Source organism: Saccostrea cucullata, unplaced genomic scaffold (assembly GCF_032062105.1).
Source record: "Saccostrea cucullata isolate Sc308-1 unplaced genomic scaffold, CSIRO_AGI_Scuc_v1 ctg128, whole genome shotgun sequence".
In the NCBI taxonomy this organism is placed as follows: Eukaryota; Metazoa; Mollusca; class Bivalvia; order Ostreida; family Ostreidae; genus Saccostrea; species Saccostrea cuccullata.
The window spans coordinates 344,125-357,702 of record NW_026935471.1 but is presented as its reverse complement, the minus strand read 5'-3'; the positions used below and the strand labels follow the sequence as shown (position 1 = coordinate 357,702).

Below are 13,578 nucleotides of genomic sequence, written 5' to 3'. Positions count from 1 at the left end.
TAAAGATACTATCTCACTTAAAGCATATAAAAATTAGCTAGGCATTCCTTTTCAAACATAAGCCAAATCCTGAAGAAAAAAATGCCTGTGTAATATTCATAAAACAGACAAGGCATGCAGGTGTCTGATGTTTTACCCTAGTGTATATACAAGTTGATATCTCCCGTACACATTCTATGTGGAGTTACACTGTTTAGTGAATCAATAAAATTATCCAAACAGATTTTGATATCTCTCACCATACGTACATTCCTGATATACTCCCCACTATTTCAGTAAGCCTGCCTATTTTGTCAATAGTAAATTATTAGTCTGACAACTTTACAATGGCAATTACATCAAATAATAATCAGGGTCTTGGTTTCTTGTGTCTATATTTACAGATAACTCTGATACCTGAGGACATAGGCTGTTAACAGGGGTTCAAATTATTTAAAAGTCCATTATGGACTTTCTATATTGACAACAATGGGCTTTATATATTATACATATACATAGTTTACTTTTTTTTTTCTTTAAAAAGTCACTTTTCTTTGTTATCATGACCTTGGGGTACCTTGTCCCAAAGAGAGCCTCCCAGTATAAAAAGACATTAAAATTATCTTGAGTCTTTCCACTACCATATTGCCACTGATTCCCCTTTCCCCTCTTGCCAATAAAATTAAATTGAGAGAGGGTGACTCTAGAAAAATTTGCAGTGTAAACACTTCTTTCCCCATGCAATACAATGCATTTAAAACGTTCGGAGATCCCCCAAAATTAGTACCAGCATCCTTTGCAAGTAAAATTGTGCGGACATCAATTCTGAACAAATTGACAACCAACAAAAGCATAATCAATTTGCAATTGCCAAGGGAGCGAGTATTGAGGTAAAATCCCATCAACCAAGTTAGCATGCCATTATAAAGAGAGAGAAAAACAGAAGTCCAACACAAGCTAACCTTTATGTTTCCAGAGGATTTTGTTGTTGTTGCCAATTCTATCTGATGTTAAGACAGAATTGAAGAGAGGAAATATAAGATGTACTAGACCAGCATTGATCAATTATCACCCTGCTTTGTAACATGGTTTGGATCCTTCGGTATACCTTGCTTTAATATCTGATCTGAGGAATATTGGATTCATTGGCAAAAAAACTGCTGTAACACTAACTTCATGACATCAATATAATCAGTTAAGAGCCTCTTCAAATGTACATTGATTTACCAGGCTAAAATATCAAAGTCATTCTAACGAGGAATGATTGAAATGAGAAATTAAAAATTAACATCAATAAAATTCAGCATCTTTAACTTTTGAAAACATTTTCATATACATGTTAAGAAAATTTATTAAAAAACAAAATGTTTCTAAGAAAACACTTGAATTAACAAAAGGCAGTAAAATGCATAATAAAGTGAATTTATGCACACAATTTATGCACACACTTAGTAACCAAGTAATTTACAACATTTTTTTTACAAGAAGAATGTTAGCTGCAAAATGGAAAGTGAAAATTAAAGGGCTATTCATCATTTGTATTCATAAATTTTATTGCAAGTCAAGAACATTTCATTTTATCACTTGGAACTACCTACAGTTTTCTAAAACAAGCTCCATAAACTTTTGTACGAGTACCGCAAAGGTATAACACTCCTATGGACTAATTCTCCTTTGATACTCATTATTTTCAGTGTGTCTATCATACACCTCAGACATTAGTAGACATTGTCTACAGGTTAGTATAGACACATTCCTCAGGTAAAACATACTACCTACAGATTAAATGTCACAGTGCTTTCTATTGGTGTTTCTGTCTTGCTGCAGGCATACTGCAAAATCACATATTTTCATTGGGTCAATTTTTTGAGAATTGAAGAAAAAATACTGGTTTGTGGGGATTTGAAATCCTAGTTGGAAATTGTTTAGTATTAAACTAATGCATATGAAATTTTACATTTCATGGTGGTCGTAAATTCATGGGGCTCTCCATACCTTGAAAACATCCAAAATTAACCCCCCACAAAAATTACCAGTAGTGATTTCACAGTAAGTAGGCATTGTCTATAGGTAAGTTTACAAGTTCTACAGATAATGTACTACCAAAGACTGCACTTATCAGTTTTGGTGTTTCTTACTCCAGGCATTAGTGAACACTGTTTAATTAGACACTGTATACAAGTTTAATGTACTCACTACCTACAGATTAACAGTATTCACTGTTTTCCGAATGCCTGTCTTGCTCCAGGCATTAGCAGACACTGTCTAATTAGACAATGTCTACAGATATCACTACCTACAGATTAACTGTGTACAGTACTCACTGTTTTCAGTATGCCTGTCTTGCACTAGGAGCTGGTACACACTATCGGGAACTTCTGAGGATCTGAAGTACCATTTGATTGTAACTACCAAAGTATCCTTCTTTGTCTACAAAAAAAAGCTCGAGTGTTTTAATGACAAGCTTAGCAATTTTCTATGGCTTTTACTGGTTCTCAGCAAGCTATTATACAGTTATATGGCAAATTATGCATTCAAATAGCAGCCATTTCCCATTGCCTTTTCATATTGTCATCAGTAATGTACTGTCAGTGTAGAAAATTATACGCATTTGCTCTCAGGATAAAGATCAATGGCAGTGAAGGCCCCCGCTAATCAAAATTACACACGACTTGTTACCATGTCTGCCACAATACACTGTACATCTCCTGCTATTTGTTTCTACTTACTCGTCTGACACATATCTACCACTCCTGGTAAAAACCAAACAAAAACCGAAAAAGATGTCAACCTTCTTAAAATCGGGTTGTCACTCCATCAAACGTGTAAATCTTTATTAATGTAAGTCTAATAGGATTCAAAGCAAATAACTCATTTAGAAAGTATTAGTTCTACGAGATTGTGAAGTTAAAACATCCCTGGGGGATAAAAAGCGGCCCCAGTATATCATCTCTTTTCCTAAACCCCTATTGATTTAAACCAGTGTTGAATTCTCAGGTAAAGTTATCTGGCAATAGCAAATGCCTGCTCCGTGTAATAAAACCCTGCTGTTTAGCACGCAAGCATAAAATATTGATGTTCAGTGATAAATGGCAACAGTAGTAGGCTACAATGGGCCGAATGTGATATTAAGTCTCAATGTCTGATCTTCATTAAACCCTCGCGATTGAAAATCAGTCAAGTATTAATGCACATCAGCAAGATAGCCTACCGGCAATTAATCAGTAATTAACACTTCAAGATAGCACTGTGGAAAAAAATAATCTTTTATATCATCATAATTTTTATACCATAAATATTATTTCAATTAGGAATTAATATATATAACCATTTGAAAGTGCATAAGTAAATGGGTTATAGGCAAACATATTTTCATTTCTGTTTATAAATGCAGCAGTTAAATTTTTACATGCAATTGCTATGTGGTGATAAATATTTGCCTTTGTTTGCATGTATACATATAGCAAAGACTGCATTTAAGGATAAATAACACAAACTTTTTTTCAGAAATCAGCATTATTTCTCGTAGATTTACATTTAAATTGACAACCTGAATAATGTTTATCAAGTAGAGTGGGAGAATTTTATAAGATTTTGTCATAAAGTTAAAAAATTGTGCAAAATTTTGTATGGAATTATATAGAAGGCAAAATAAAATCTCAAATCTAAACACCAAGGAAAACCTACGATTTCTTTATATTTCAGGGATTTATTATTTATATCAGTACAAATCAAAATCAGTCAAAAAATATATATCAACCCGCGCATCCATTTTTTGTTTGTGGTAAGTACCCTTAAGTACTTTGTTTGCACCTAGTTCTCCCAGATCAGACAAGGAAAAATGAGCTTTCATAAACATTTGTTCAAGCTGGGCAGAAGTTTGAAGTCTCATAATCTATGTTTCATATGTCCTTTTTTTCCTTAAATAAAAGACATGCACAGATTTACAATTTTAAATCTGCGTAACTTATTTAAATTTGAGACCAGCTAAATACAAAATATTCAATAGGTATCTTACTTGCTCATTTCAAAACTATCCAAACCTTATCTTGCTTTTTTCAGTCACATCAAATCGTCAGTCCAACAGTATATGTCTCAGAATCAATATTAAATCACTCAGTGACAAAGCTGTGATAAAAGGGAGGTAACCCTGTTTTAACACGTATGTTATGGAGTTTTCTATATCATGATAAAATCATTTCTAGATTTACTCTGATCACTATGGTGTATTAATGAATACTATATTCCTTCCTTGTTCATATTCCTTTAAAAAATTTTTTTTTTTTTTAAATTGTGGTTGAATCCATTACAAAATATCTTAATGCATGTACCTTTGTGCATACGCTCATTAAAAAAGTCACTGGTATGAACTAAACAATGTTTTACTTTTCAAAAGAAAAGAACAATCTTCTTATTCATTCAGTAAAATCATGCTCTCTAATGATGTTCCTTATTAATTCTGTTTGATTTTTTATCCATCAATCACATAATTAATAAACAGTGTCTGAGCGAGCCATTGATTATTGGTAGTGGTGATTTATGAGGACTTTGTCACGTTTTACACCAACACAGGTATTTACAGAAGATATTTAAAGTCTGAAGTTACAATAAAAATGCAAACAATTTTGACAATGAAAAAAAATTTACAAGCCACAAGCAAGCAAAATAGCTCATTGTAAAATGTAAACATTATTACAAATTTAACAGTTTTTAAAAGTTTTATACAGAAACTCCAATCATAATAAATTTAGAAAAGAAGAGAATTCTATAATTATTAGATAGATCAATGCATAATTACTTATCAAAAAATATTTTTGAAAACAAATATTATTATTTTAAAACATTTTTAATATCAATAATATCATTTAAATTATGAATTCAGGCAATCCTATCAAATAGCAAGTGAGGGGTCTTTATCTGAAAATCAATGTAAACCACCCCCTGTTCTGATAAAGCATTAATAACACTATAACAATTGAGTAAAATTTCAGTGATTACATAATTAATTATTAATTTTTCATAAAGCCCGAAAAAACATGATGCGAAGCAGTGGCATTTTACATTAAATGCAAATTAAAACCACAAATTTTCCTGTACTCCAACAACATAAATATGATTCTTACGAGGTGCTTCATTATCACCAATATTCCACAAAAGCAACGCAATCGGAAATATCACAGATGTTCGCTTTATGTTCTTTGTTATACAAAGCCTACACATTTTTGTAGGAAAAGTATGAAAATATCTGTAAGGAATCAACAGTTATGTTAATGATTGGATGATCAATCAGGATTAAGGGAGAGAGAAAAAAATCTGTCTTCACCAGTCAGTCACACGGAGCAGAGATAATTGTCCTTTAAACAAAAAAATACAAGGAAATACTTAAATGGCTTGATTGCAGAATCACAATCTGATGAAATAAAATCCTATTTTAGTCCTCCTAACTAACAAAATATAAACAAAAACCAATGCATGGCCAGCAAATGATTTTCAACTTCATACCTAGGTAAAAAATTAAAACATCCACTAACAAAAATTAAAATGTTTGTTTATCTGATAAATCTGAATAAATTTCATTTCAGTATGTGCAACCTCTGCAAAGAAAATTGCAAATAATTGAAGTTTTTCTTTCATTTGAAAAACAGTACTGGACATAGATATTCATCTGATAAATCTGTACCCTAAATTTCATTTCAGTGTGTACAACGGTTGCAAAGAAAATGAATGGAAACTGCAAATAATTGAAGTTTTTCCAACTCTGTCAAAAATGGATAGATATTCATGTGATATATTTGTATACCAAATTTCATTTCAGTATGTTCAACGGTTGCGAAGAAAATGAACGGAAACTGCAAATAATTGAAATTTTTCTAAGTCCAAGGGGCATAACTCTGTCAAAAATGGTGCGATCGTACCCAAAACAGTACTCAACCTAGATATTCATGTGATATATCTGTATACCAAATTTCATTTCAGTATGTTAAACGGTTGCGAAGAAAATGAACGGAAACTAAGTGGACCGACAGACAGCAGCAAAGCAATATGCCCTCCCTTCTTCGAACTCATTGAAATGTTTTTATTTGAAATACAAAGATAAAGGTATGTTAAGTTATCCACAAGGATGGCCAATACATATCTGTCGGAATTGACGGTCAAAAAGTCAAATGCCTGGGCAAAATATGATGGCAGTAGAAAAACATCTCATTCTGATTTACCAAAGCTTGGACTTAAAGATAATTCATTCTCAAAAAATTAATTCTTCCCCAACAAAAGAACACTACCTCAAACAATGTCAAATATAAAAGTCATCTCTATTATTAAAAATCTTATATTTCAGACTACCGGTACATGTCAAAATCTATATGCTTATATATTTGTATACTATTCCTTACAAATAGCTTCAGATTCTTGCTAAGCAATTAGTTTGACAGTTAATAACCTTCCCTAATTATAGGACATGTTCTATCTGAAGAAAACATTGACTCTAAATTGAATAACTCTAGTAAATTATTTAATATTAACTAGGTGTTTGTTTCAATTAATTTTACAAGGTAACAAGTAACATGTTGTTTCTTTTAAAAGTTTACCACCATAAATGTATACTACCCCAGTTTATTAAATAGTTTATTATGCAAACATACATTTACAGTAAAACTGGCTGATAGGGAAGTCCTTGGGATGTGATTTTTCAATAACACATAATTCATACATTTATTTAAAACAAGAGATGTTTGTAAAACACTTATGCCCCTCTCTCCCTACAAATTAGAATTTTTCCAAGTCCAAAGGGGCATAACTCTGTCAAAAATGGTGCAATCGTACCCAAAACAGAACTTGGCCTAGATATTCATCTGATTAATTTGTATACTAAATTTCATTTCAGTATTTGCAACCTCTCTGAAGAAAATGAACGGAAACTGCAAATAATTGGAACTTTTTAAAGTCCAAAGGGACATAACTCTGTCAAAAATAGCGCAATCATATTCAAAACAAAACTTGACCTAGTTATTTGTCTGATTAATCTGTATACTAAATTTCAGTTAAGTTTGTGCAACCTCTGCAAAGAAAATGAACAGAAACTGCTAATAACTGGAATTTTTTTAAGTCCAAGGGGCATAACTCTGTCAAAAATGGTGCGATTATACCAAAACAGAACTTAACTTAGATATTTATTTAAAAAATCTGTATACTAAATTTCATTTCAGTATGTGCAACATCTCTAAAGAAAATGAACGGAAACTGCAAATAATTGGAATTTTTTTAAGTCCAAGGGGCATAACTCTGTCAAAAATAGCACAATCAAGTCAATCATATCCAAAACAGAACTTGACCTTGATATTCATCTGATATACCTGTATACACAATTTCATTTCAGTATGTGCAACGGTTATGAAGAAAATGAATGGAAACTAAATGGACCGACATAACGACAGACCTACCGACAGACAGCAGTAAAGCAATATGCCCTCCCTTCAACAAAGGGGGCATTACAAAGTGTTACTGTTATGAAATGATAGATGGGGAAAAGTTAATTGTAGCAGGGATGTGCTTATATATGATATCCTTATAAGCAAGTTTTACTGTATATAAATTTACCAGTCGGAATTCTTTGATGGCGCACACATAGTAAGGATTATCCAGTCTAGGGTTTTCCAGGTAGATTGTGTCTGTAACGGTAAAATTAACAAATACATAGTTAAACCCAAGGCCTACGAGGATAGCAATACAAGAGGCCCAGGAATTACAATTCTCACCTGCGTTGCTATGGCACTACCGTTTTTTTTCAAATTTTTAATATTTATTGATTGTTCATCCTGGTCCAACTCCCCCACCCCTTGGGCTCATGATTTTAATAAACTTGATTCTGTACTACCTTAAGATATGCCAATCAGGACTTTGCTCGATTGCTGTACTTAAAAAGATTTTTTTTTAATTTCTATTTAAAACCTTGATTGACCCCCATTAGTGCACTGCCCTTGACTGAGGGATCATGATTTTAACAAACTTGAATCTGCACTATCTGAGGATCAGTTCTTGAATATCAATATGAACTTGACTTCATTATACTTTAATGATTTTTCTCTATATATTTCAAACCTTTGTAAAACTTTGATCTATTGTAGCCCCACTCTGACCACAAGCAGGTATCTTGATTTGAAAAAAAAAATGAATCTATCGTACTCTACTTTCTTGTAAAGAGGGATTTTAAAGAATTTTTATCTCTATATTTTTGTGTAAAACTTTGATTCCTAATTATGTTCCCATCTTTCCTGCGGGAATTATGATTTGACAAAAACTTGAAAGTACACTTTGGAATAAAGTTTTCACATGCTTCAAGATTTCTGGTCCAGAGGTTCTTCAGAAGGAGATCTTAAAAAGATTTCAATAAATCATTCAATTATCTACCCTTGAAAAAAAGCACTGTCATATATTTCAGCAGATTTGATTCCCCTTTACCAAAGAATATTCCTGCCAAGTTTAGTCAAAATTTGCAGTTATTTTGGAGAGGATGAAAATAAAAAAATATATATATATATGACATCCCAATTAATAAACGACAATGACAGCAATGACAGAAAACAAACAAATTTGAATCAGAAAAGCTCACTTGAGCCTCAAGTCAGGTGGGCTAACAAGTTCTGATATCAACAATAAAATCCAAAATGGTTGCTATACATCTTTAATCTTATTCTTTTTTTTTAATTGTTCTAGCCATAATATAATTATCTATTATATTTCTTAAACTACCAATATATTACTGTATCAAAAACACATATATTTTCTAAGTTATGTCACACCTAAACACTCTACTGCAAATCATAATGAGCTAAGTGATACAAACCACCCTGTCTGTATGTCACCCCATTCTCTGCAGTGTAGGAGGAAATTTGGTCCCCGATTTTGGTGATGAATCCTGAGGCCTGCCACTTGGAGCCTTTCCTGCCCTTTCTGATGGGAATGACCACGGGGGAGGGTTGGGGAGGGGGCGGGGCATCAGTACCGGTCCGCATCTCTTCTCCTTCCTCCTCTCCCTCACTCTTTATTTTCATCTCCTTCATTTTAAAAAAAATGGCAGTTATAAAAAAATTATTAATTCAGGCTAATCCAAAAGAGGAATATGGTAATTAAGAGAGTGTACTGTATTAGTGATAAATTACGTGTGACTGTCACTAGTATTTCAATATACAGTGCATGACAGCTTTACACCATGTAGACAATCGTGGAGAGCTAGACTAGTGAAAAACAAAGGAGAACTACTTCACTAATAAAAAATCCTTTAATTACTCCATGACATTAGTATAATTAATTGACAATTACTATGTGAAAACACATTTCCATATTCCATTTCTTTAGAAATAATTAAGATTTTAGATGAGCTAAAGCTCTGAATTCCAATGATGGCCATTATTTACACTGATTTACCACAATAGGTAAAATAAGATATATATACATTTCTAAAAATATACTCAGGTAAATATTCCCCTAATTAGTTACCATGATGTGTTTTATAACTATTGGTCTGTATTGTACTATGTTATTATGCCGTTGACCGAGTACTAAAGATGTAATCAAAACATTGACCTTTCAGAGTTGACCTTGAAGAGATTTGTTTAAGGGCATATTCCTCATGCCATGAAACTGTCATTTCTTTCCTCTATGACTTGATTTTATCACATAAAACAGTTTCAAGAATTTTTTTCATAATTTTTCTGCCCAGTTTAATTATAAATTTGCTTGGAAAAATTGTGAATTCCTGACTATTCTGAAAAAATTCAAATGTACGAGGTACTTACCTATAGCTGCAGAACTGTAGCTCTCCAAAAAATATATATTGAGATTGGAGCTACAGTGCCACCCATTGAAAAAACTGTATATTTATTGCACACAAAAAAAGTGCACTGTATCTCGATTTATTTTTCTTTTTTATCTTCAGCTCAAAATATTACTAACCATGTGTTCTTAGCATATTATTTCACTTATTCCATGACAAAATAGTCCTCCTGGCCCTGAAATTAAGATCATCGAAAATTTCGTCTATCTATACTGCCATTTTGGATTGCAAGATAATTCGGCCCAACATGCTTCGTGCAGATGTCAACTACAAGAGTACTTGACAGATTTTAAATATATTTTTTTTTACGAAGTAAGAATTTGGAAGAATTAATCCAGAACTAAGCGCAACTTTTTGTGCGCAATAAATATACAGTTTTTACAATGGATGGCACTATATAGCTCTCTGGTCTGTCAATATATATTTTTTCGGAGAGCTACAGTTCTGCAGCTAGTACTTAACAAGAGTCAAATTTTATTTAGTAAAAAGTTTCAATCAGACAGACAAACATTAATTAAGAGATTTATTCAACTGAGATGATACTAAATATTAAATATACATATAATAGCTCCTGGATGTCATGTAGAATCAATACCCCTTGAGTAGGTGAATAGAGTAGTCATGCAGGCCTGACCAAATACCCCAATCTGGTCAGAGCACCTTGAACTTCAGGTCAAATATTTCATTTTGCCTTTGAAATCGTGTCTGATAACACTTGTGATTTAGACACCTCAATGCATTGTCCTGAATTTCCTCTGTCAGGAACTATGTTGTCGATATCCTAAACTTCTATATTCTATATAAAATCCAGTATAATCCATCCCTCAGTTTTGTTGTCGTATTTAGAATAACAAATATACCTGTTATAATGAATAAAGGGTGCCCTACAAGTACCCTACTGCACTGAGTTAAAATAAATAACGGGTGCCCTACAGCACTTAGTCAGCTATTTACCTGGAACTCCTTGACTGTAGGACTGACACTGAAATTGGTCACTGGTTTACGAGGCTTTGGGCTGTGGGTCCGTCCCTTGCTTTTGCCAATTCCACTCCGGTCAAATTTTTCCTTCATCTTTTTCACACACTTGAAATTAATAATATTTTATTAAGACCAAAGAACATTAATAAAATGACCTATTTTCCTTGGTTTGTATGTCATATATCTGATATAACTTATTTTATATATTAAAGAGCAGTGATTTCACTGGCGATTCTAACACATTGTGGGTGTGATAATCATCTGACAATGATACTCATGTATTATAAACAATTATTCAACACCTCAATTAACATAAAATGTTTTCTAAACTCTATAAGGAAATTGTGTTGTTTTTTTCTTTATTCAAATCATCTGACAATGATACTCATGTATAAACAATTATTTAACACCTCAATTAACACAAAATGTTTTCTAAACTCTATAGATAATAAACAATGGGCTTACCTTAGGAAATTAAAAGAAAGGTAAAAGTCACATAACAGAACACATTTTATTAGGTTTTAATGTGATGAATTAGTTATGTAGATAGAGATTCTATACATAATTATAATATCTTATCAATATATTACAAAATTTAATATGAACCCATTAAATTTTGGGCGAAGACAAAAAATATTATGATTGAAAATTGAGTACCATTCATTATCATGTTACATAATACAACGAAGTAGAAATGTACAAAAAAAATAAATAAATCATGTCTTCCAAATATCATAATTGCAAGTATGGTCCCTATAAAGCTTAAAGTTACCTAGGAATGCAGTATGTTGCTCTTAAAATTTTACCTGCAGGTCACTCATCCATAATATCAAGGTCAGATCCAGCTTCTGAAGCATATCTGATATAGCATATGTCTCTTAATGCATGTTATGTATGTAAGGCTTACACATGTAGTTACCTGGGAATGCCATGGATTTGCTCAAAAAACTTGAACCATCAAAGAGAAGTGGGCATCAAGATTTCAAAGCAAGTGTGGTGGTTTATAACCCTAGATGGATTCTTCTGTGTAATTTTAGCCACAGTATCTCCATAAAATGTATAGTACTGTAGTAAGCAATCTTAAATGTATCATCTTGCAAGCTTTGGGACAATGTGGTTAACAGTTTTTCAGGAATTAATTGCTTCAAAAACATCTTAACCTGCATGGACACTCATTTAGAAAATGTAGGTCAGATCCAGAATTGGAATAAACAAAGCTCCCAAAACTTTTACATTATCTTTTAACTATAGGCCAGAGCCATCTTCCTAAAGACTGAAACAGTCTTTTATTGGATGTTCCTTGATGCATTATCCCTGAAAGCTAGTTATTTTAATATAGGGCTTATGCATGTAAGAATTTTGTAATTTACTTGATGCAAGGTGCATATGAAATTTAATACTACAGTAATATGTATTGTTATTGTGAAATTTAGAAGTGGTGTTCAACTTATATTTTCAGGTACCATTAAAAAAAAATATGCATTAATTCCCTTGCTCACATGTGTTAATATTGGAACAACAGTATAGCAATTAGATAACTATAATTATACATGTATAAATTTTAAACAATGCATTAACAGCAAGAAGACTTTGTCAAAAAAAAACCCTCCTAACTTGCTTGTTTACACATATTGTCAATACTCATGTAGAGAATATGGAACATTGAAACAAGTTCATTTCACTGTATTTACCATAGGTTATTTTCCTACCTTTACAATGGCTTGTTCCTGGTTGTTTTCTGAATAGCTGGGAATCCTCTACATTTTCTCTCTGAATAATTGCTATAATGAAATTCAAAACCAACATTTTAAACTACCTATGTTGACATTCAATACTTATAAATAGAAAACATGCAAAATAAAAAACTGATCAATACAGCCAGAGACAATGAGCTGTCTTAAACACTTAGTGGTTTGTCTTATATCTTACATGACGCATTGCCCACACATTAAAAGTTGAGGTGTGATGCAGTTGATTCTTTAATTGAATTTATCACATATTACTTACAAAACAATGCACTACAACTTCTACCTACTACGTCAGGGTTCTGCAAACTGAACTTTGCAATAAGTTGTTTTTCTCATCATTTTATACACCAGAAATATCACTGATACAAAAGACAAATGCATATTTATTGTCATGGCTAGTATATATTTATGTTTGATGTAAACTGTTTGGTATATTTCAAAACAAAAACTTATGAGCTGTCATTCGGTCCTCTTTCTCTATTCTCTTTGGGTCCATCAAATAAAATGTTCACCTTTCTTAAAACAGGTGTAGAAAATGACTTTCAGGGATACGTGTATATAGGCACATATCTGCCATTCATTATGGTTATAGTCATATTTACACTGGCAGATTTAGATGGCGGGCCCAGGGGGGCCCGGGTCCCCCTTTTGAGCCCCAAATACACAATATTTGATAAATCAATGTTTTTTTGGTGTGGCTGTGGGCCCCTTCCCTGACCTCAAACTGGTCACCCCCCCCTTTTCAAAATTTCTGGATCCTCCACTGATTTATATTAATTACAATGACATATATTATTTTACTGTACATGTACTGTCAAACTTTGTAAATATGTATTGTTGGATATATATTTAATTTATTCAGTAATATTTTCAGTCAACACAAATTTTCATTTAAGATTAAATATCATCAAAAAATTTAATCTATATTCAAGGAGATTGTAAGTTTGTAACTGTATTAAATACTTATTTTTGTGTTTATTTTTCATGTACAAAACTGCCGTGGAAATTTTAAGGGAAAAAAAACAAAGTGTAGGTTCTTTT

General features: G+C 32.3%; 1 protein-coding gene across 3 annotated transcripts in view; it reads right to left on the bottom strand.

Annotated features, from left to right (window-relative positions):
* LOC134242952 (arginine-glutamic acid dipeptide repeats protein-like) overlaps positions 1-10,916 on the bottom strand; it is a 68,148-nt gene extending 57,232 nt beyond the window's left edge. For all 3 annotated transcript variants that reach the window (XM_062725157.1, XM_062725159.1, XM_062725158.1), the window contains exons 1-4: positions 10,766-10,916; positions 8,822-9,032; positions 7,576-7,646; positions 2,304-2,409 (exon numbers count right to left, since the gene is read on the bottom strand). In XM_062725157.1, the coding sequence (XP_062581141.1) occupies positions 2,304-2,409; positions 7,576-7,646; positions 8,822-9,032; positions 10,766-10,882 (505 nt within the window). In that variant the 5' untranslated portion in view covers positions 10,883-10,916. The remainder of the gene's footprint in view (positions 1-2,303; positions 2,410-7,575; positions 7,647-8,821; positions 9,033-10,765) is intronic.
* Between the last annotated feature and the right edge of the window lie 2,662 nt (positions 10,917-13,578).